The sequence below is a fragment of the Chlorocebus sabaeus genome, chromosome 22, assembly GCF_047675955.1.
Source record: "Chlorocebus sabaeus isolate Y175 chromosome 22, mChlSab1.0.hap1, whole genome shotgun sequence".
Classification (NCBI taxonomy): Eukaryota; Metazoa; Chordata; class Mammalia; order Primates; family Cercopithecidae; genus Chlorocebus; species Chlorocebus sabaeus.
The window spans coordinates 31,474,565-31,499,524 of NC_132925.1; the positions used below are offsets into that span (position 1 = coordinate 31,474,565).

The 24,960-nt window shown below is 40.7% G+C and overlaps 1 protein-coding gene across 2 annotated transcripts in view; it reads left to right on the forward strand.

The window, feature by feature from the left end:
• The first annotated feature begins 1,027 nt into the window (after positions 1–1,027).
• Positions 1,028–24,960, forward strand: part of PLCXD2 (phosphatidylinositol specific phospholipase C X domain containing 2) — a 59,041-nt gene continuing 35,108 nt past the window's right edge. The window contains exon 1 of one of the 2 annotated variants that reach the window (XM_007985845.3): positions 1,028–1,991. In XM_007985845.3, coding sequence (XP_007984036.1) covers positions 1,829–1,991 — 163 coding nt within the window. In that variant the 5' untranslated portion in view covers positions 1,028–1,828. The remainder of the gene's footprint in view (positions 1,992–24,960) is intronic. The other variant, XM_038003305.2, reaches the window with a different exon arrangement.

A 24,960-nucleotide genomic window follows, 5' to 3' on the forward strand; every position in this document is an offset into this window, starting at 1 on the left:
CACCTTCTTGACATACAAGTGACAATCCCCCAGACCAAACCGAACAAACAAAACAGAAAAACTGGGAATATTATGTAGCAAAGCAGGTTTAAATGAATGTTAAGAATAGCCTGGAAAAGGAAATGTTAATAAGATGTCAAAAGGGGCCACTACGCAGCAGGAGTTATGTGTATGGAAAGGTGCTTTGGGGCCGGGAGATAAGGTGGGGACATTTGGTGATTAAATGTTATTTGACCTACAGGTCTGTATATGAGCCCTCAGTCTTGTCTTAGCTTAGGCAACCGCTTTCTTTTCCCATAAGGTCCTCCTGAATTACTGAGGACCTGTCTGGCCTGAGCCCTCCGAAACACTATCATCGAGTATTCGGAACCCTACCATCAAGCCCAGAGTGCTTTTCTTGATTTGTCTGTTTGCCAGGATGTCCCTGTGATTTTCATGTGCAAAGTCCTCAGACCAGCAGAGACCTCATAGTTTTCCGTCACGGAAAAGTACCATTTGAAGGGACTTTGCAGGGAACACTGCAGAAAGCAGGGAAATGGGTTTATATGCCTATGAGCCTCCATACTAGCGAGACTCGTTCCAAAATGGGATTTGCAATAGTGCCACCACATTCAACTCCCTGAATGCTTCCAGACTTTCATTTCATCTACTAAAGGGAATTATATCAGCAACCCTCCCTGCCTGGTGGGGGTACTGTGAAGAGCAAAGGGGATAAGGAATTTGAAAAAAGGTTCTAAACAACAGGACAATACAAATACGTTTCATTATTGCCTCCTCTGTAAAATGGGAATAACAGCACGGGACTACTGCGTAGTGATGTGTAGGTGAAGCTTAATTATGTAATGCCTGAAACACAAACCATCCTAGATGTTGTCATCCAAATATGAGATACAGCACCTTTCTGGGCCTCTTACCTATCATATTTCTGCTGCTTCTGTGGTTTACGGAAAACGTAACCCTTTCCGTGTGTGAACATCTGAGTGCTGACTGTGCGAGGGGCTGGAGGAAAGAGGACCTATCTGAGGACCGACTGGCCGAAGCCTGCAAGTTTCCACGAATGCAGCCGCTGCCGCGGGGTCTGTGTACACACACACAGGAAGGCAGGAGTAACGGAGGGAGGAGACTGGGGAGCAGGGGAGGCGTGGGAGCGGGACAGAGGGGCAGCCCGGAGGGCGCTGGCCAATCGGAGCGCGCTCCGCCAGCGGCCAATCACGGGCCGCCTAGCCCGGCAAATCTGCCCGGCAGTGCGGGGAGGGGCTGCCGGGAGTCGGGGTGCCGCCGGCTGCACTTCTGTGTGTCTTTCAGGAAGCCACAGGGCAGGGGGCGTCTGTGCAGAGAAGCGGGGGAGTGAGTAGCAGGCAGGCCCAGCTTGTGTACCAGCCCAGTGACATATATAGAAACATAAATCAGGTTAGAGCCGGCGCGCCCGGGCGCCACATGTGTATGGACCGGCAGGCATGTCTGAACACTGGGTGGGCACCTGTCTTGTGAGTGGCTCCGGGTGTGGCTGCTCCTCGGACTTTCAGTTTCTGTAAGATTTATCTGTAGGGGCCTACCTTCCCCCATCTCCAGAGGGGAACGTAAGAAGTTTAACGGAGCTGGGACTGAGCAGATTAAGGGAGTGGAGCAGAGGCTGGGCTGGGGAGAGTGGGGACTGCGGGTGCTAGTGGGTAGGGATCCATCTGTTTGCCCCGTCTCCCAGCCAGAAAGGCATTTTGGAAAGATTGGCGTGGCAAGCGTCGCCCTGAAACATCCACAGAGCCGGAGAAGTGATGATCACTGAGTGAGTGGCACTGGGCTGAGACTGGCCAGTTTGTTAACAACAGGGATGCTAGCAGTTAGGAAGGCTAGGAGGAAACTCAGAATGGGGACCATCTGCTCCCCCAACCCCAGCGGGACAAAGACATCATCGGAGGTCTGCAATGCCGACTGGATGGCCTCGCTCCCCCCTCACCTCCACAACCTCCCCCTTTCCAATCTGGCAATCCCAGGTATTCGTCTATTCCTACTTGTTCCCACTGTGTTTAATTCTGCCATTTTAGTGTTGTTAAGGGGTTGGGTTGCTTTTCTATTGTGCTGAGAAATTAATTGTCAGTGACCCCTTTTTATTTTCGAACCAAAAACTTAACACTGAAGCAACTGCTTTAAAGAGATTTCAGTACACTGCATCATTGGTAAAAGGACTCATGAAAACGGAAGCATCATTGTTTTTGCTTGTGGGTTTTTTATTTGTTTGTTTGTTTGTTTGTTTTGCTTATATTTGCTAGCCCCAATCTAAGAATATTATCCTTCTTACTGTTGTTATGTGTATGTGAGGGGTGCATTGACTTAAATCACTTGAAGGGGAAATCAAAGGTAATGAATTAAAAGTCACAAATAATTTAGTTCTGGATCAAAATTAAAACTGAAAAATATTTTATTTCTCATGTATCTGACCTTGTGTATTGGAAAAACAAAAAATGGATAAGCATTAGAGAATAGGTTCAGAATCAGAACTGAGTATAAAGACACATTTTTGTTGTTAGAAAAGCCAGAATAGAGAATGCAAACTCTCATCACAGGCAGTCATTAGGTGTGAGGAGGTGGTGGTGTTTGAAGCTTTGTCTCTCTATGTATGTATGTATACAGGTGTCTGCCTGACTGATTTAGAACTGCAGCCTTGAAAAGCATTTCTGCTCCAGCCACTGTCTCTCTGCTGGAGGTTTTATGCCTTGACTTCATTTGTTAAGTGTGTCCTCTTCCTTCCACTCAGAAGGTGGTTATTGTATGGTTCTAGGGAAGGATATTTGGACCCTGAGTTTGGCCTGGTGTGCTGAGCAGGTCCTACAGTGGTGATACTGGAAAGCACTCCTAGAAGCAGGGGATGGACTACTGCCCATCCTTTCTTTCACTCGGAGACATAACAATTGAAGTTTACCATAGACTACCAGACAAACTCCCAAGCATTCCCTAGACCCGTCTGGGCTTTTTTGAGGTTTGGTTGGTTTTTTTGTTTGTTTGTTTTTCGTGGCTGAAAATATGACCTCATGCAACTCCCAATCTTTGCTTTCTACGCACAAGGAAGAGCAGTGCTGGCTTCAGATGCAGGCTTTTCTTTACTCACCTCATCTTTTGGGTGTCTTCCAGATTGATTGTCCTCATGGGCCCCGGTTGCTTTTGAGCAAGGAGAGGGCTGCGAAATTTCTTTATAGTTATGATCACGTATGTTTTATCAGCCATTGACTACAGCTCCTTGGGAAATGCCAGATGGGCATGCTTCAGAACAGGTCTTTTCCATGTTTAATTGGCGCCTGTGGAGTTGTCACTGAAATGATGCATGGGCCACTTTTAACATTAGTCATTTGCCTTCAGGCCTTCTGATGGAATTATTTTGTTGAGTGATACGGCAGGTAGTATGTGTTTGCAAACAGAATGGCATCTTAGGCAGGCCCTAAATGGCTGTGTCATTCAGGGCATGTCCGGGGTAGGTTGGGGCTTCCTCCTTCCTTGTTGTACTTTGGATGGCTCAAACCATAACACCAGCTCTGCTAGTGGGTTGGCTGTGTACTCTGACCCCGTGACTGTAGAAAGGAGCTGGGCATTTGTTCTGTGATCCATAGGATAGCTCACAGTTACTAGAATTGCTGGGGTAGCGGGGGAGCAAATAGCTGGGACCTGCTGTTGAAACTGGAAATTGTATAATTAGCCACCATGGAGATCACATGAATTCTTTCACCCTGCTTTGTGCAGTCCGGTCCTGCTAAGCAAAAAGAATTTAAAAAATGGCTTTGATTCCTCAAAAGATGCTGAATTCACTACTGTGAAATGCCGTTTCCTCAGCAGTGGAAGGGACATTAAGTGTATGTTTGTGTAGGCTCAAGACAAGAAAATAACATTAAATGCTAGCCATTCATGGACTTCCCCCTACTAGTTCTCTTTCCTCTACCTCGAGCTTCATACTCACCACATAAAGGCTAGCGGTCAAGTTCTACCAATCCTTGCTGAGAAATCCCGAAATATAGAAGGCATTTGGGAAATGGGGGCCATGATTGTCCCCCGTTTCCTCTTTAACTCTTCCCTCTTATCATCATCTGCATCATAATAGCTATTATGTACTGAGCACTACCATGCAGCACCCATTGGCATACAATACCTCCAGTCCTCCTAACCTCGTGAAGTAGGTATTAACATCCTCAGTTTAGAATTAAGGAAATTATTGTTCAAAGAGGTTAAGTGATTTTCTCAAGATCACACAAATAGGAAGTGATAGAAGTTGTATTTAAACCCCTATGTAGCTGCAAAACTGAGGTACTGTCTCTGTGCCCCTGAGGGGTCCTTGGGAATGGCAGAGCAGTGGGTGTAGTCTCTAACTGAAAGCCAGTTTCTTCAGACCATCCTGTGCAGCGAATGAAAGAATTTTTAAAAGTGAGTGGTATTTATCTAAGTGATTATCACTTTGAATATATAGGTAGATAAATACATATTATATGTACCTATCCACATGTACATATATACATATTATATATACATATGCGTGTTTAGCATTGGAACTCAGTAAGTTTTAAATTCAATTTTAGTGCTTCCACCTGGTGTGTGTGGGTGTGTGCATACCCACATGCCCAATCTAGGGCGTCTATAGGACTGGGTCAGATCTATCAGGGTGGCGATGGGGCAGGGGGACGTGGGAAAGGGCATGGAAAAGGCAGGCCTTCTGGCAATAATAGCAGGACTGAGATGGAGTAAACTGTGTCACATTTGAGTGCACCTGCTGCCTTTGCCTAAGTCAGGATGGGAGAGAACATGTGTGAATGTGCACCTCTCAACAGAGCCTTGATGTATTATTTTACTTCCGCAACTGTTAAGAACACCTGTTAATGGCCACTACCACCAAACATACCAAAATATCTTGGAGAAGAACCTCAAAATAATTCTTATTGCTAACTGTAGAGAATCGTTTGATGTCTGAAGGATAAAGGATCCAGACATCAAAAAGGACAGCTTTTTAAATTAAAGCTTTAAACTCTACAAACATTTTCACTGATGTTTGTGAAAGCATGATGTTCTCTGTGGACAAATGGACTAATGGGAAGACATTTCTCTATAATGTATCCTGCTTTTCAATGAATTTTTTTTCTCTGTACATTTTAATGCTGTTCCATTTTTTTAAAAAAAACTTTCTTTCTTATTAAAGGTAAACTGCTGGTTTACATTTTGGGAAGGTTCTATTGGGAAGAGCCTTGAACTTAAGGATTGCAAAATTTATTGTTGATTCTTGCTGTGTAATATTGAATAAGTATCTAAATTTCTCAGAATATAGTTTCTTTATTTGTAATTAAGATATTGGGTTAAATGAAATATAGAGTCCTTTCCAGATTAAAAATTATATGATTAATTTGAGTTTTGTTTTGTTTTGTTTTATTTTGTTCCCTGTTCTTTGTCCAATGTAGAAAGAGCTGGAAGGAATGATTGGGTCATTTTAGGTCTAAAGGCTATTTCTTTTATGCCTCTTCAAAACAAGAAAATGTACAAACAAGGTTTCACAATTGCCAGATGCAGCAGGGTCTATTCACTTTAGCCTCTTAAAGGGGGCTGTAGATTACTTGATGTAAATGAACTTTTACCTCACCAGACCCTAACTGCACTTTAAGAAACCTCCATAGAGATATTTATATATATCTACCATATATATATATATATATATATATATATATCTACCTTCATCATACATAGTTTTTTTAAAAAGAACTAATTAGAATAAATTTTAAGCCAGAGATATAAATAACATGTTACAGAAGCACACAGAATGGAAAGATTAATTCCACCTTCTGAGATTAGGAACTACCTTGTTGAGAAAATAGCATTTGATCTATAATTTGAGGAATGGTCAGGACTTTAAGGGATATGGGTTGAGGGTTAGGGTTAGGAAGGAGACTTTCCAGGTGGATGGGGGTGTATGGCGGTAAATGGGGGTATATGAGGGAAATGGCTCGAGGACACCCTCTCTGGTCCCTCCATATCCCTGTTATAGTTCCTTTGTCATAGTACTTCTCAACACATTGTTATTTTTAAGTGTGTGTTTTTCCCATGTGAACAACTTGCTGACAGAAAATATCTTATTTCACTTTATAATCCTAAATCCCAGTAGAAGGTAATAGAGCAGCCATTGGTAACAGTTGAGTGAATAATTGAAAGTATGGAAAGTATGGAGTAAGAATGCTAGAAACATGGTTTGCAGCCACCATTGTTTTTCATTGTAATGGGAGGTAGAGATTGGTTAAGTTCAGCTTTCACAAATAACCACATGAAACCATATGAAGATTTTCCAATCCATTTCTTGTTATTGCATGTAATATTCCTGAAGATTAGGCTTGATAAGGCTCATCATTAAGCCCCATTAGAAATGAAAATTTTAAGGCTGAAATGGTCACAAGAAGTCAGAAGAAGAGGCCTTGTGTAACTTCTGTTCTAGGAGCAATTCTTTCACCCAACATCCCTCCTGCCTTCCTTCTTCCCTTGTCAGATTAGAGCTTTTCATCTTTGCTGCCTGGCTGCTGCCTCTCCCAGATCTCATTTCTTGTTCCCCTCTTTGCTTTCTTTCCACTGATCTGACCTGGTCCCTGGTCTTCCCTTGCCAGGATCAACCCTTCCACAGGTGCTGCTCACTGCTCTCTGATTCCCAGACGATTCTCTGTTCTCATGTTGCTAGTGATCATTCGCTTCTCTTCTTTTCTGCCTTTCTGGAATCCTATCCTTTTCTTAGCAGTTTTGCCCTTGAGCACTTGGTGATTTCTATAGGTCTTCCTCCTGTGGCCCCACACCCTCTTCCCACATGTGTGACATGGAGACAAAATCCCTGAGTGGAGCAGGATGGAGTCATTACTCAGATATTGCTTCTGAAAGTTGAACCAGATCTGGCATATCCGAAGGAGATTTGGGGACCACCCCAAAAGGGCACAAAATAAATTGTGTAACAAGAAGTTTTGCTTGGCTCTACTCTGAGGATAGCATGAACCATGAGTTGGCCTAAAACAAATCCATTCTTCTACAGGATTTGAGGTTGTGGGAAACCAGGGACCAAGCTGAATCTACCAAGGCTGACTCAATCATGAAAAAAAAAAAAAATCATACGAGACCAAAATGGTCTCTTAAATGAGGATACTTTATTTTTGTTTTGTTTTGCTTTTCCCCCCTCTGGGTGGCCACAGTAAAAAATAAAAAGATGCTATGACTGTGGTGGTTCCATTAGTAGGTTTCACTCCTAAAAAGACTCATCATTTCTCTAGCCCTCTGTCCTCCCGCAAATCACAAAAGCCACAAAGATTTCCAGAATCACACATGTCTATAAAAAGAAAGATCATGGATTGGTTAAGAGGATGAATGCTACAGCCAGACTATGTGGATTTAAATACAGACTCTGCCCTTTACAAGCCCTGTGACTTTGGACAAATTACTTAACCTCTCTGTGCTTCAGTGTCCTTCTCTGTAACACAGAGGTAATCTATGCACCACCTCATTTTCTTAGTGTGAGAAATAAATTCATTCATATAGCATGCTTTCTGTCACAAAATAAGCACTATATAATAATAACAATTGTTACTATGTATCTTTAAAAATAAATCAATCAGAACATTCATTTATTGAAAGCCTGTGCCTGGAATGGACAACAAAAAAGAGGTGTAAAATGCAGTTCATACCCTCAGGTAATTTACAATCTAGTTACAGAGCTGACTGTCCAATTAAACTGTCTCTGACTCAGTGTTCTCTGTCTGATCAGATTAGGGTAACTTGAATGGTTGCCCTGCAAAGGAAGCTTTAAAGTTAAGGGAAGGATATACAGAGGGTTGCTCAGGATGTGAGTGCCAAGGGTGTCTTAGATGCAATATGGGGTGGCTGATCAAGACGCCAGAAAACTTTCTTTAGTTATTTACTCTGTCCTGTCCCATCCCAAATTCAGCTGTCAGACTTTGTCATCCCCAGACATCCAGAGCCTTTGGGAAAAACTCAGCCCTCTGTGACAGAAGCATGTTGTTTAGCTATTTTTCTGCTCTCCTCGTTTCCTCATCACTTGCCTTCCTAACCCAGTCATTTTGTTCCTAGCTCGAGAGTGGGAATGTTACAAAATGCTTTTCTTTGAACAAATCCTTATACATATTTTATAATTCCTTCCCCCAGCTATTGGAATAATAGCTTCATCATCCCTCCAAACACATACATCACCTGTACATGCAACACACATACACCACCCTTTACCCAACACACACACACATGCACAGACACTTAGCTATGATGTTAGCCACAGCCTCAACCTCCACTGGGCCCAAATCTCAATACCTGCTATCGTTCACCCATCATAAATATCTTGCAAAACACACCCACTGACACTTCAGACCCTTGAAACGTGCTGCTTCCACCTGCAAGCTCCTCTCTCAGACATGTTTCTGAAGCTGAGGAGTTGGTTTCTAACACGTGATCTGACCTGACCTCCGCTATATTGACAGGTAGCTTCTACATCTCTCTCCTGCCTCTAGGAACTTCGGAGCACAGGCACACTAAAGGTAATGCTAGTGAAGTGCTTTAGCATCCTGCAACTTTGGGAAAATCGCACACCACTTTGCCAATGCTGACTAACCCCAGTTAGAGTTTCAAACTAGGCCTGCAGAGGAGGGATTATTTGTAGACATTGTAATAGGTGGGTGTGTTTGTGTGTGTGAAAAGAATTTGAACACGCATCAAGAACCAAATTTAGGTGGAGAAGATCTGTGGCTAAATTTGTTTTAGTATTTACATTTGTGGTTAAGCAGGAGTCTTCCACCTCTCTTGTGTTGTGAAACATCGACAGGAATTTGGATTATATTACTGAACACTGTGAGGATCAAAGTACATGGGAGGATTGTATTAGTAGGTCTCTAGGTAACTTCAGGATAAAAAAGGTTGAGCTACAGAGGTCTGCATTGCTCTAAGGGGGATATCTAGGTTATATGATCTATGAAACACAGGCAGTCTTCTGTGGATTCATTGTCTACTAAGCAGCTAAAATTTTCTAAGACAATAACAGGTTGGGGTTTTTTTGTTAATGTCCAATTACTCTAGAACTGTCAGCTGTAAAGTATCATTTCTTCTTAGAGAATATTCCATCAGTATTTTTATTTCTGTTCAGACCTGTCAAGATGAAAATAAAGGAAAAAATAGTACCCATTTGTGTGCTATAATGCAAATGTCTTGGAGTGTGGCAGCAGTCTGCAGTAATGGTGGAACTGGAAAATTCCTAGGCCCTGTCAGACTGAGATGAATATTTTATGAACATGTATGATTTGAAGGCTTATATATGAAAAGCATTATTTTTAAAGTGCAATTGAAACCAGATACACCCCTCCCTAAATAAATGCCAAACAAAGAAAGGTGTAAACAGTTCTCGTCCACCCTCCCCAGGTTTGAGTGTAGGTGATCATCTTGGCAGTAGGTGTCCATATGGATCCTCACAAGAATTATATGAGTGTGTTGTGTTAATTTGGCTAAAAATATACATCAGTGCCTGCTTACTCCTTTTGCTTCTTTTGGTTCTCATTGCCTATATTTAAAAAATTGTATTCATTTAAAGGAAAATCATTAACTCAAAAGGTATTTACTGAATGCCCTTTTGTGCCAAGTACTGTGTTAAACCAGGTGATCACGCAGATCAGTAAGATTCTTCTCCCTGCTCTTCATGAAAATATGACCTTTGAAGAAAGCCAAAATTCAAACATGATAGAGAAAATGCACAGGGTCTGTAACACTCAGAAAACCAATACCCAATTCTGTTACTGGTAGTAGGAGAAAAGCTTGGTAGGTTGGACTTCCAAGAGCACCCTTGGGTTGAAATATAAATAGCGAGGAGTAGAAAGCCAGATGTCACAGTGCAGAGGGGACTAAGGAGTCAGCATGGTGACCTTAAGCAAAGCCAACCAGTCTGGTGTGGTTAGAGCATGGATTTTATTTAAAGAAAGGAATAGATGTGAGGCTGGAAAAGTAGGCAAGAACTAGATCCTAATGAGCCTTATATGCCCATGCCAAGATTGAATGTCATCCTGATGGCAAAAAGCAGCCATTGAAAGAGTTGGTCAGAAATGGATGGAAAGTCCCCCCTAAAATAACTGCATGAGAGTGAAGTGAAACAAAATGATCCAGCAGTTATTATGGATACTGTGGATTAAGATGAGAAACTCATTGTTTCTTTTACTCTTTTCAACATGTATGTTAATTTTCTTCCATATACTGGACTCTCTCCTAGGCACTGGTGATTCAGTGATGATCAATATAGACATGGTCCTTGCCTTCAGAGAGCTGACAGTCTAGTTGGAGAAATGGACATTTAATCAAGCAGTTATAACACAATATGCTATGTAGGATGACTGGAGAGGTATACATTACTGCTGGAAGAAGTGTATAGCAAGGGCATCTTAACAAGACTAGGGAGGCCTCCTGGAGGAAATTATGAATAAACTCAACTCTGAAAAATACACAGAAATTAGTCCTCAGGATAAGACAAAGTAAGGATGCTCTAGAAGGGGAAATCAAACGGGTGAGAATCTTGAAGAGAGGGAATGGCGCATTTAACAAACCAAAATAGTTTATTATGGTTGTGCTGTGGGTTACAAGGAGGAGAATGTCAGGGAGTAAAGTGGCAACATACTTAGAGGTCTTAAAAGCCATGTTAGGCCAGGCACAGTGGCTCACGCCTGTAATCCCAGGAATTTGGGAGGCCAACGCAGGCGATCACAAGGTCAGGAGATCGAGACCAGCCTGGCCAACATGGTGAAACTCCATCTCTACTAAAAATACAAAAAGTAGCTGGGCGTGGTGGCATGTGCCTGTAGTACCAGCTACTCGGGAGGCTGAGACGGAGAATCACTTGAACCCGGAAGGCAGAGGTTGCAATGAGCCGAGATCGCGCCATTGCACTCCATCCAGCTTGGTGACAGAGTGAGACTCTGTCTGAAAAAAAAAAAAAAAAAAAAAGCCATGTTAAAGTTATCTAACTTCAGGCTGAGTACAGTGTCTCATGCCTGTAATACCTGCACTTTAGAAAGCTGAGGCTGGTGGATGACTTGAGGTCAGGAGTTTGAGACTAGCCTGGCCAACATGGTGAAATCCCGTCGCTACTAAAAATGCAAATATTAGCCAGGCATGGTGGTGGACGCCTGTAATCCTAGCTACCTGGGAGACTGAGACAGGAGAATCACTTGAACCCAGGAGGTGGAGGTTGCAGAGAGCCAGGATCGTGCTACTGCGCTCCAGCCTGGGTGACAGAGCAAGACTCCATCTTAAAAAAAAAAAAAAAAAAAAAAAAAAAGTTAACTAACTTTACCTGAACAGGAGTGGGAAGGGTTTTAAGCATTTTAAGCATGCAAATCACAAGGTCCACTTTGTGTTTTAGAACGATCACTCTCGCTGCAGCACAAAATATATGAGAACCAGGAAGTACTGTAACCAAGGGGACCAATTAGGTTGCTGAGGTCATCCAAGCGGGAGGTGACCCTGACCTGAGGAGGAGGGTGACAGCATGGACAAAGAAAAAGAGAACAGACTTAGGAGCTATTTAGGAGGAAGTGTCAGCAGGACTTGGTGATTAATTGGAGAGCAAAAGAGAAGGTGCAATGGGCTTGGGTGAGAGAGAGGAAGTTGGTGGCATTCCCAGGAATATGGATAAAGGAGAAGGAGCAGGTTTAGAGGTGCTGGAAGGAAGCAGGTGCTTAGTCTGGAACAGGCTGAATTTGAGGCACCTGTGGGACATTTCAGAATTGGGAGAAGGGCACAGGTAGCACACAGTGGAGATAGTTTCAGAGCTAAATCTTCACATTTCACAATTTGCCCAATCTTCTACCCTCACCCACAGCTACTACTATATCCAATATCAGATGGTTTCCATTTAAAGCTGATATCCTCATTTTTTAGATTATGTCTTTTAGATTTGAACTAAGATTGTACTTCGAGTTTCTAGTCCCAGAGAGGTGCCCCTTCGTGTTCGTCTAGTGTCCAGTGTTCTGCTTGTTCTGTATGAAGTATCTCTTGGCAGGTTGGGCATGAGTGTAGGAGTTAGCTTCTGTATACTATACCATAAACCAACTGTGAAATGGAAACTTTTAGTTGCCACAATCATCAAACACGATTTATTTCATACATGGACATCTCGGGTTGCACCAATAGACTCAATAAAAGCAGGAGAATTTTACAGTAGAATAGTTCATTTAATGTAACTTTTTCTCCTAGCCTAAACATTTTTCTGGTTTTTCCTAAAGCTTATTATTCTTTTGTCTGTGTTTCCAAAAAGGTTGTTAAAGCAAATATGGTTATCTCAGAGCTGAGAAGGCTCATTAGGGAATGACCAAGTGCCCCTTGCAAGGGGTTACTTCATACAAAGGTGATGCCATCTATTTGGAGACAGAGCAGGTTGCACGGTAGCAGAATAGAAGGATTTCTTGTGAATGGATTATCTACAGTATCTTATTTGGAGTAGGGATTGGGGTCTATTGGACAATGGAAGAAGAGAAAATCTTTCAAAAGAGAATAGGTACCCCTCCCTGTGTAGAGAGCTTTAAAATGCACCCCCACCCCCGACATGGGATTGAAAACCCTTTGACTCACATAAATCATAGGACGTTGGAGCTAACTTGGAGAATACCTTGGGCAATGGAATGCTCATTGTGCCTTGCAGAGCAGGGAAGGTTTGGTACCCCTTTGGTGCCCCTCTGGCCGCCTCAGGGCAAGGGGTGGAGACTGTTGGGGAGAAACTTCAACTAGAGAAGGTCTGGTTGCACTTGTTTCACACATAGATACTTCATTTGAAAGTATTGCAGGTCTAAAAGGTGCCCTGTAAACCTCTGATTTACTTCAGTTATCTCTGAGCTCATCCAGCCAGTTGCAGGGGTAGACCAAGACTGACTCTTTTAATTCCCAGGCTGTCTCTCCTCAGACAGTGAGATGTCCCTTGGCTTCTCAGCACATAAAAAAGAATAAGTTGATCAACATCCTCTGCTTCCAAGTATTCTGCCTTAAACATTTGCTTTGTTGCATTGTGGATGATTATGAATTCAATAGGCAACTGATTAAAAATTAAATGGGCCACATGGCTCTCTGATTTTGCAGGCAGTTTGATGGTTATTATGAATACTCTGCCACATGCCTCATGGAAAATAAACAAGTATGATAGGTTGAGAAGAATGTTTAAAGATGTTGTCTTTGGTTCAAGGGACTACTAAATGGCCCCCCTCATCTAGAATCTTGGATTCATAATGACTAATTTTGTATACCCTAAAGATGCCTCAGCCTTTCTCCACTTGTTAATATGGAGTGAAGTTCTCTACAAATGTTGCATTTTTCTCAAGGACCTAATTCAGAAGTGTGAGATTAGTGACTCCACAGAGATATTATGAGAATATAATTTATGCAGGCATAAGTTGCAGAAAATCTACTCTCTGGTACCTTTCTTTTAAAATTGTTCAATGTGATATTTTTTTATAGTTGTTCCTTTGGTCATCCTTTCTGGTTAATTTTGTCCTCTATGTTTTCTGACACATTCGTCTTCATCGACCCAAATAACTCAAGCTTAGAAGGACAAAGGGAGATAAATGGAGCTAGGTGTAACAGGTACAAGGGGTGAAAAGGAGCAGAGAGGGAACTCTACCTGTTTAATGTTGGATGGACCAAATGGAAGTTTGGGAAAGGATCAGGAGACCTAGGCCTACCAGCCTTAGGCAACTCTCTTAGCATCTGTTTATTCAGGTATTCATGCTTGTATTTATTCTGTATAGATGCATTCAGTACCTACTAAATTCCAGAAACTAAGTATGGAGACGTAAGCATGAATTAGATATGATCCTGCCCTCAAAGGCTTACACTTAGGTGGCAGAGACAGGTGTGGAGATAAATAGCACTCAATGTCCTAAGTTCATCAAATATCAACTCACTGCCATGAAATCACAGAGGAAAGAGCAGGTCAGTCTCCTTGATGGAGTCAGGTGAGCTCACAGACTAATGATGGTAATTAAAATGGAAAAGCAAGGGATGATAAGATTGTCCCTAAGGACTCTAACAGTTTTTTGTTTTCTTAGACAAATCTTTTGCTACACTCAATAACCATAAGGTGTACTTCTCATATGTATTAATAACTTTGTAAATTAATATATTCTTAGCTCAGGCCTCAGATATTTTAACATGCAAAATTATTATCTGTTCATATTAAATTTATTGTAATATTTGTATAGATCGAATACCTGAGTCGGAATACAAGATGTTTTTCTATGAAAGCCACCCTAAACATCTTCAGCATTTAAGAACACATGTTCATTGTAGTGTCTGTTCTTTATGGGGTTTTTTTCTTTTTTTTTTTTTCTTTTTTTTTTTTTTTTTTTTTGGAGATAGGGTGTTGCTCTGTCACCCAGGCTAGAGTACAGTGGCATGATCATGGCTCACTGAAGCTTCGACCTCCTGGCTCAAACATTTCTCCATCTCAGCCTCCTGAGTAGCTGAGACTACAGGCACGTGCCATCACACCTGGCTAATTTTTTTTTTTTTTTTTTTTTCTAGTAAAGACCAGGTCAGGCTGGTCTCAAACTCCTGAGCTCAAGGGATCCTCTCACATTGGCCTCCCAAAGTGCTGGGATTACAGGCATGAGCCACTGTGCCCAGCCTCTTCTTACATCTTTTATCTTCTCTCTATCTTTGTTATTCACACAGGAGGCACTATGAAAAAGTAGTTCAGAGTGTAGGTTGTAGGCTCAAATCCTAGCTACTATTAATAGTTGCATGATCTTTATTTAGTAAAAAGCTTTACCCCTCTGTCTCTTAGTTTTTTCATCTGTAAAATTGAGATAATTATAATATCCACTTCACAAGTGCAAAGTTAGAGGAAGCACAAACCAGAAGACCACCGTCACTCTGACACCAGTTACAGGTTTGGGAGCCTTAAGATCAGCCTTACGTTTGATAATTTGCTAGGAAGATTGACAGAACTCATTGAAAGTTGTTATACTCATAGTTACTGTTTATTGCTATGAAAGGCTACAGATCAAAATCAGCTAAAGGAAGAGGTGCATGGGGCAAAGGTCAGGACATTTCCAAATGTGGAGCTTCCAGTTGTCCTCTCCCCATGGACAGTGTTTCTTTCCTTGTATTGATGTGTGACAGTACCACACAAAGGACTGCTAACCAGGGAAGCTCACCTGAGCTTTGGTGTCCAGAATCTCTTCTGGGCTTCCATATGGCTGACATAAGTATCCAGCCCCTTCAGAGGTTAAGCCCATACCTATGTGACTCAAATCCTGCACCATAACTCACATCCTTAGACTTTCCCTTATGGCCCAAAGCTCTCAGGTAAATAGAGATACTTTGATCAGATAGGACATTCCAAGGGCTTAAGCAATTGCCTCCTGAGGACTTAGGGCAAAGACCATACCTCTCTTTGGGTAAGATTTAAATTTTTTACTACACAACGAAGTTACTAAGAATTAAATAAGATAATATATACAATGTGATTACATTATTACCTAGTATGAAATAAATGTTTTATATATATACAGCTATGATTATTAAACATCCTTTTGATTACCTAATATGTACCTAATATCATAATAGCTACTGTAGGAAATTTTGAAAAAATGAACAAGATGTAGTTCATAGGTCTTATCAGAGATATACAAGAGTTCAGACAAAAGCAGAATGAGGTGAGTACCGTGATAAAGAAACAAGCAAACTGTGCTGGGACCTGGAAACGGAAAGGTTACTACTTCTAGATGGGGTTAAGGAACCGCCTCAGGAGAAGAGCACCTGTGAGCTTGGCTGTGAGAGACAGGTAGGATTTCAACATGAAGAGGGAAGGACGTTCCAGAGACAGGGAAGCAAGTGCCCAAAATTAGAGATGAGAAAACAACGGCACCTTCAGGAAGCAGAGAAGGGCTGCCATGGTCACCTGTGGAAATGACAGGAGAAGGAAATGGAAAAGGTAAGGAAAGACTGACAAGCCAGTTGGAGAGAGATTTTCGACATTGTACTAAGCACTTTATGCTTCGTGTTGTAGACTATAGGGAACCAGTGACAATTTTGGGCTTGAAGAAAACCGTGAAAGAAAATGTACTGTCCCTGTTATAATTCCAGTCTTTGAACACCCTCCCTTCCAATAACCCACCTTCACTTTGCCTGGCCAGTGACAATTCAGCTGAGGTATGACCTCTGTAAACATTTCCATTATAGGACATGGTATACCCCATTGAGACTGTTTATCTCTGCTGTATACAACTGTTTTATCATTTATATGTACTTGCTGTCTTGTTCAGAATAAGCACCTTATGATAAAAGTGGAGGGAAAGAAGGCAGAGGGGAGAGACATGGAATCTTGAAATATATCTACAAAGAATTTAAGCATAAAAAACAGATATTTTAAAAATCTATATTTCTAGTTAAGGAAAAACTAGGACAGGCAGGAAGCAAGTAGTAATGCCTAAGGTAAGACAAAATCTTATAACTGCATTGCAGTCTTCCAAGATGCCTCAAGGCTTTAAGAATAAGAACAAGTATAATAATAATAAAAGAAACAGAAGAAGAATAGCTTGCTCATTTAACATTTATAGAGCACTTCCTAGGAGACCAATATTGCTCTGTTTGATTTATATAAAGCCAATTAATTTTTATAACAAATTAATGATGTAGGTACTCCTACTATCCCCATTTTACAGATGAAGAAATTTAGTCACAGAGAGGTTAAGCAGATTGTCCCCCAAAATCCTGATAACAATACTAGAATTGTAAAAAATTAAGTCATGCCAAATTCATTAAATTACATTTGAATAAAAGACACCCATAGAGTTGAAGACTGACCCAGTGTTGGGTTGTAACTTTAGTTTCTTTTGTTGGTTGTAATAAAGGGTAATTTTCTTTTCATCTGAGGCCATTTGCTCCCACGTCGGGACTCTAATGCATGAGCACCCATGAGGATGGTTATGTTTGAAGGACTACATGCTGACCTGTTCTGGCTGAACAAGCCTGAAAAAAAATTTTTTTTTCAAGACCAGACATCTAGGAGGCTTTTTATTGACTCAGAACAAAAGCAGCCCAGTGGTTTAAGTGGTCTGTGTAGTAATCACCCAGCGAGGCTCCGGCACAGAAAAAAAATCTTTCTGGCCTCTATTCTGCCTCTACACAGAAAGAGCAGCATGAGGCTTTGGCAGGTGTGTAAGCTCTCAGAACGCTGGTCTTCAAGGGTGGGGTGTGTTTTCATTCACTTTCTCCATTGGGTGTAATGTACAAATTCCCTTTAAGCCCACCATTTCATGTAATTTAAACTGCTACTTACTGGATTTTCTCTCCTCCCTTTTCCCTTTCCTCTGTCAGAACACCTAGCTTAGGCCTTTATTTACAAGAAAGAGAAAAGACCTCTTCTTGTCCTCAAGGGGAACTAGCTAAGAAGCTTCTCTGTATTTCAGTCATTCTTCAGTTTATCAAATGAATCTTAAAATAACCCTGCCCTAGATTGAGACCATCCTGGCTAACATGGTGAAACCCCATCTCTACTAAAACTACAAAACAATTAGCTGGGTGGCAGGTGCCTGTAGTCCCCCCTACTCAGATGGCTGAGGCAGGAGAATGGTGTGAACCTGGGAGGTGGAGCTTGCAGTGAGCCAAGATCGCGCCACTGCACTCCAGCCTGGGCGACAGAGCAAGACTCCATCTCTAAATAAATAAATAATTAATTAAATAATGAAAAACTAAAGTAAAATAAAATAAAAACCCTGCCCTGTGAAAAATTCCAGCAAAACTAGGTAACCATAAATATTTTTTTTCGAAGTCCCAATGATAAATTCCATTAAAATGACCCACAAAATAATGAAACACCAGCCTTTAAAGTGAAGGGCACTGTCACATAAATGCTAAACAATGAGTGAACTATTGACCAATGCATTTAATCACTGTAAGACAGACCTAAGGCCCAACAGAAATATGGGTCCTAAGAATCTGTGTGAGCAGAAAGAATGTCTCCAGCAATTTGACGAAATTCTCAGATGAGCCAAAAAGCAATAAATACCACTTTAGACTTGGGAATGATTTGCTTTTTGTAAATATGATGAGTTAAATTTACAGGCCTATTTTCTGTTTAAATATGGTAAGTCTGAAAGAAAAATGTTATTTCTTTGCAGTGATTAATAGTCCTTCATAAATAGGGTGACAAATGCCTTTAATAAGCTGTTAATAAGTGGAATTATCCAATTCTTAAGATAGAAGAGACCCTAGGTCTCATTTCGCTTACTTTCCTAAGTTTGCAAATGAAGAAACAGAACTCCAAGTGCAAGTTTGGAAGCCCAGGTTCACGGAAGTAATCATAGCAGAACTAGCACTGGGATTCAGGCTCAGCTGTGGAATTAGACAGTTTCTTCAACTGAGAGGAGGTTAGAGTGCCCTCCTGTGTCCCTATGTAGAAATTCTTTAGGTCTTTACAAAATTTAAAATAGCTTTAATCTCTTCATCAATTTTCCTGCACTGGAGCAGGGACCAGGCATTTAGGTCCAAAGACAAACTCTGTAGTCACCATGTTATTGAAAGTACATGAGCAGTGCGCTTGACTTGTTTAATCAGTAAGGACATAGAACCAATAATATCATCCCTAGAGTATCTTTGTGTACACTGAGGTCTCACAGACCTGGGTCTATGTCCCAGGCAGCCACATGCAATCTTTGCAACCCTGAGCTAGTTGCAAAACCAGTCTGAGCCTCAGTTTCCTCATCTGTAAAATGAGGTCATGTAAGTAAAATGCCCAGCCTGGCATTAGGTACATAATAAGCACCCAGTAGATTGAAGTTTTTTCAGTTATTTTCAGACAAGAGCTCCCACCAGGGTTATAAAAAAAGTTAATGATGAAAGAGCTGAAGTAAAAACACTAGGGAGAGAAACTGAATGTCTTCAGGATGCTTTTAGTTATTGGATGAAAAGATTTCCATGAGTTCCAGGGGCAGAAGAAAGGGAGAGATAATTTTTAAAGAGGTATGTACTGAATATGTGATTCCTGAAAAATGAATTTCTTCTTCAGATGGGGAAATTTAAACGGACCTAAGCCACATGGCTTGACCACAGATAGAAGCTCTCTCTCAAAGGGAACACCTGGCACTAAGGGTCCAGCAATTTTTTTTTTAAGTCTCTGTATGAAAGAAAATATTTGAAAACCAGATTCTGTTTATGTCATTGACCCAGTTTTAGAAGTCTTTATTTATTGAGAGGGTAACCGTATTAAAATCAATTAAGAACAGAGGTGAAAAACAATAGCTGGATGAATCCATCCTTTGATTTTAATTTCCTTCAACTCTTCATGAAACAAGCTATCTCAGCTAGTGTTCAGCAAAATTGCAGTAAATCAAGTCCTTTTGCCAAGTGAACTTTCAAAGGTTCCCTCCCCCTCTGACCTTAGCTAATTTTCAGTTATCCTTTCCCTACGTGTGGAAGGGAGATATCATTATTTATGATACAAGGAGATTTGACCTTTAAATGTCAGTGGAAGTGTCGAGTCTGGCCATTCTGTCTGTATCTTCCGCCAGCTTACAGGAGAATTAAGGGAAATAGTCCAATAGCATGCAAATGGGGAAGAAGGAGGGGTAGAAGGAGCACATTATCTATGCCACCATCTTTTTGTTATATACCAGGGAAAAGCAAAGGGAGAATTGGGCTGGCCTCTGTTACCTAAATACTTATTCTAGACAGGACAATCACCAGGAGGTTTATATAGATTATTGTACTGCAAGAGCTCATAAAAGGCTGCGCAGAGTTTGTGAGGCTTACCCCTGAGCCCCAGGGGCTTGCTTACCCTTTCCCATAATCTGTTACCTTTAAATAAGGCAAATGCAGCACAAGGCTGAGGCATTCATTATTTATAGAAAGTTCCTCATCAGACTCATCTATGGCTGTGGAGGAGCAGAGTCGGAGGCTCTGAGCCTCCGCAGTGACGACCTGCTGCATTCTACACTAGGGCAGTGCTATTCTGGGCAACGTGAAGCTTAAGCTGGACGCTTTGTGGTCATAAATTTTTAGTCAACTAATGAAAAGATATTCCCAGCCTCATCCTTGAAAGTCACCTATTTGTGTGGATTATCTGAACACTACATTTTCTGGCTATTGTAGTTACTTCAGTAGTATCTGTGAAATGCTCTATTCCTGATGTTTGTCTCATTTTATACTTCGTGCTTTTGTGACTTTATACATCATTCTCCTTCGAATGCCCCCAGATCGATATATCTTGCTTCTCGATGCTTATGTTGCTAGCTCTTTGGGTAGGGTTTTAATTCCAGTACACCGTGAAAAAAATTCGTTCATATAGGAGTCTCTTTTAAGGGGTTCATCTCAATCAGAGAGAAAGCTTTCTCTTGTACTTTCCCACCTCCTTCACCCCTTTGTGTGGTACCACCCCACTCCTCAGCTAGGTCTACACCTGCTCAGGGACTCTGGTGCAGGCACCAGGTGAGATGAAGCCAGGAGGCAAGGTCCACAGAGCAGAGCCCCTTGAGGGATGGGGCCTCAAAACAGGGCTGAACTGAGACACGTGTGCTTCAGACAGCTTAATAATAGGCTACCCCTTCAAGTTGTCACTTTAAAAATATTTACTCCTCATTTGGTAAAAGATGTAGAAGTGAAAGTGTTCTGCAGCTTTGACATTTTTCTATTAGGTTTGCCTCCTTTCCTGAGTCTCTCTTCTCAGCCCTGCGGCCCGCTCTGATCCCCCTCCCTTCCCCCTTTGATTCTCAGCCTCCTCAGCCTTCACTCCCAGCTTCTCAACCTCTCTGTCTTTCCTCAGCAGATCCACTGAGGTCTTTCCAAGAGTCTGTCTCTACATTGGCATACCCCCGACCCACTGCTTCATACTGCTTCAAGTATGTCAAAAGCTCTTAATGCCAGAGATGAATATTGCAGTTGTGCTCAGCACACAGAAGATACTCCAGCTACCAGGATTCAGTGTGCTTAGAGGAGAGTGGTGATTAAAAATGACTTTTTTTTTCTTATCACATGTTCACATTCAAGATAGTTTACTATGTGCACTGAAGAGAGCTTTTTTTTTTTTTTTAAAAAACATCTTGCTCATTTCATAAGGAGTCGCTGGTGAAAACCTGCAGCAACTGGGACCAAATTTGCAGTTTATCTGAGCAATATCTTAACATCCCTTGTAGATGGGTCCCTCTGGTCACTGCTCTGTGGGTGTGCCCCCCAACATGGCTGTACCTGGAAGCCCATCGTCCTGGCAGAGCTGGCTGCTGTCGTGAGTCAGGAAGATGTTCTACAGGGAAGTGAGCTGGTGATGGTCTGCATGGGAAGTCAGAGCTGGAGCCCTCCAGCTGGGCCGGTGCTCTCTGAAGGGCCAGAGAGCTGTTCTGGCATATCCTCATCACTGTCTAAGTCTGAGAGTGGACATTCATGCTGAAGGAGGAGCAGCTCCTAAATGGCTCTTCTTCCAGAAACTTGGCCTTACTGATTTTGCCTGTATTGCCTATATGCATATTGAGACATATGTTTTCAGCCATTTGTAAAAGGAAGTAGTGGTTTCTCTAAACCTCAGGAATATATTCAGAGTTTTTAATCAGGTGAACTTGAATGGGAATGTTTTGACTGCCTTCGTTTTAGTGCATTTGAAAAAAAAAGTTGAATTTCTTAAAAATCATAGGTTTTTAAAATGCAAGCACTTTTAGCGAGATAATGTGTTTGAGGGCCTAAATCTCATGTTTTTAACCCATTTTCTAAAAAAAGAAAAAATCTTGTTGAAACATTTTTAATAGAAATTCTATGAAGACAGGGTCTTCTGGCTTTCTGTAGATCAAATCATAAAATCTTCTTACGGTAGTCTCTTTTTATCTGCAAGTCGTATGTTCCAAGGCTTCCAATGGCTGCTGAAACCATGGATAGAGCCAAACCCTATACATCCTGTGATTTTTCCTGTACATACATGCCTATGGTAAAATTTAATTTATCAATTGAGTACAGTAAGAGATTAGCAACAATAACTAGTAATACAGTAGAACAATTATAACAATATGCCAGCATCACTGCTGTCACACTTTGGGGTCATTCTTAAGTAGAATTAGGGTTCCTGGAACACCAACAATGTGATACTGCGACAGTCATGCTTGACCATGCTTACGTCTCTAAGAAGTCATCATTAATATTTTCAGTTTGTAGAAAACATACAGAAAAACTTCTGAAAATATTACTGGTTCTGCTGTCTACATTAGGGAAAGATTGTCTGTTGATGGTTATATTGGTGTTTGAGTGTTTTAATGATAACTGAGATGGCTAAGTGACTAACGGTTGGGGAACCTCTACCAAGTAGATACGCTAGACAAAGGGATGATTCACATCTTGGACTGGAAGGCCTGTGGGATGGCAAAACACTTCATCACACTCCTCAGAATGGGGCACAATTTAAAATTTACGAATTGTTTATTTTTTAAATTTTCCATTTAATAGTTTTGGACCACAGTTGACTGTGGCTAACTGAAACTGTGGAAATTGAAACTGCAAATAAGAAGGGACTACTATATTTTCTCAGAAAAATTCAACTCTTTAAAATTGATTAACAACTCACGAGGTTGACATCTCTGAAACCCTCAAAGATGGACTGGCAGTGATGAGGGAAGAGGAGCTGTTGTTTAGCTGGACATCTCTGATTCCAGTTCCATCAGAAAGGGGCATCTGTTCTCTCTTCTTTTCCCGCTTCAGAGATGGGAACAAATTACTCTTTTTCTTGGCTTGAACACTTATATCTTTTATCTTTTTATAAGCATGATACTGCTTTCTCTTCTGCTGTTTGCACAGATTGTCTTCTGACCTAGTTGAGCCTTTACTGCTGCCCAGACACCTTCTGGTAGCTAGCATCATATGAATTACTTAGCTTTATTAAGATAAAGTGTGAGCAAAGGGTTTTTTTGGTCTTTTGTGTTTGGGCACCTTTAATATCCTTTTGCTGTTGCTAGGCAGGAAAGAGTCTTTGCAGCTGAAATCTTATTAATTTGCCTAGAATATTTTTTTAGTTTATATATTTTATATTAATTAGGAAAACTAAATTTGACATTCAGTGCAATTTTATGCAGCATCAGCTATAGTGGGTAACTGGAAAGATAGTTGCACCTGGATTTTTTGCAAGCTGCCTGCATTACTTCGACCTCACTTGACAAAGTATAGGCTAATAGAGAAAAAATATGCAAATTACAGACATGTGACCTAAAATTCAGACTGAGATAAAATAGACAAGCTTTAATTGAACACTCTGACTATTCGTTATAGAAAATACATGCACATCCAGTATATGTTTTTAGCCCAAGCTTACAATGGACCAGACCGTCTTAGTTTTGATACAAATAATATTATTTAGGTCTTGATAAAAATTTGGAGCTTACATGGAATATAGATGACTCTTTCAAAAATGAACTCAAAATTTGTATTTAAAAGAATTTTTTAGAGAATAATTATTATCTATTAGAAGTTCTCTATTGATATTAGTAAAAATATTTCCAAATAAATGAAAAGTGGACTTTTTTCCCACTGAATAAGAGAATTTTCTGGATTTCATTTCAGATGGGCCAGTTTTAGTGCCAACATATACACACAGACATGCATATAAATACTTTGGTAACTGAGAGGAACTTAGCTCCAAACACCTCTGTAAATATTTCATCCAAACTCTTGCTGTCCAAACATTTGCTATAACAACTTATAAGATTTATTTTATCCAGAATTCACTACCTAAATAAAAAATCCCATTGTGGGAGCTAGAAAACACATTTAAGTTGCAGGTACACCTTGGCAAAAAGATGGAGAATGTGTTGCTTCCATAGTTCAGCTACCCTCCCAGCAGGCATGAGCTGTGCATTAGTGCTCTCAGCTTACCACACTATTGAGTGAAATGTCTTCTAAAAAAGCAAAAAGCCTGTGAATAAAACAAGCACACTCGAGAGGCCTAAAAAGAAAAATTGGGTGATAAAGCATATTGAGAGAGATGAACTAACATAAACTTGGCCATGCTTACATCTCTAAGAACTATGCATTAATATTTTCAATTTGTAGGAAAAAAATACAGAAAAATTTCTGAAAATATTACTGGTTCTGCTGTTTATATTAGGGAAAGATTATCTGTGGATGATTACATTGGTGTTTGAGTGTTTTAATGATATTTGATATTTGAGAAAACTGATAGGGTTTTTTTGGTGGGTTGGGAAGACATTACTGTTTTTTCCATTTCAAATAATGGATCATATAGGCTTCTACTCTCAAAAAATCTGTCATTCAACATATTTTTGGCAACAGGTTGTATTTGTTGTTCCATAAAAATCACTTGATGACATCTAATTTTATATTTTTAAAAATAAGAAGTTTAAGAACATCCTCAGAATTTTCTCTCTTATACTTTCAAATTGTGTAGTCGCTGTATTTATTTCCAAGTACTGACATAGGAGCAGATTAGAGATATTAATAATTTATAATTTTAGTTTTAGTGCCAATTTGAACTTCAACTGTAGAATACTATGATCCAAACTTACTCTTTGGATGTTGATTTTGGGTGTAACCTAAAATAAATGACGTAAATTACAAACTTCGTTTTTCCTAGCCCTAAATGTTAACTGCCACAACAGATCCTCAAATATAAATATTTACTGAGGTTTCATGGCTTTATTTAGAAACCAGAATTATTTGTTTCTCAGATAGTATCATCCAAATAAAAGATGACACAAATTTCTTAATAATTAATAATAATAACATGTTTGAGCTCATTCTATTAGCCAAGGACTCCTCTGAGTGCTTGCCTGAGTTAACTCATTTAGTCTTCACAACAAACCAATGAAGTTAGTACTGCTGTTGTCCACATTGTGCAGATAAGGAAACTGAGGCCCAGCATTTTATTCACATAACTAGTAGGCAGTAGAGCCAGGATTATGAACTCAGGCAGCCTGGCAACAGACCCTGTGCCCCTAACCACTGCATGGAGAC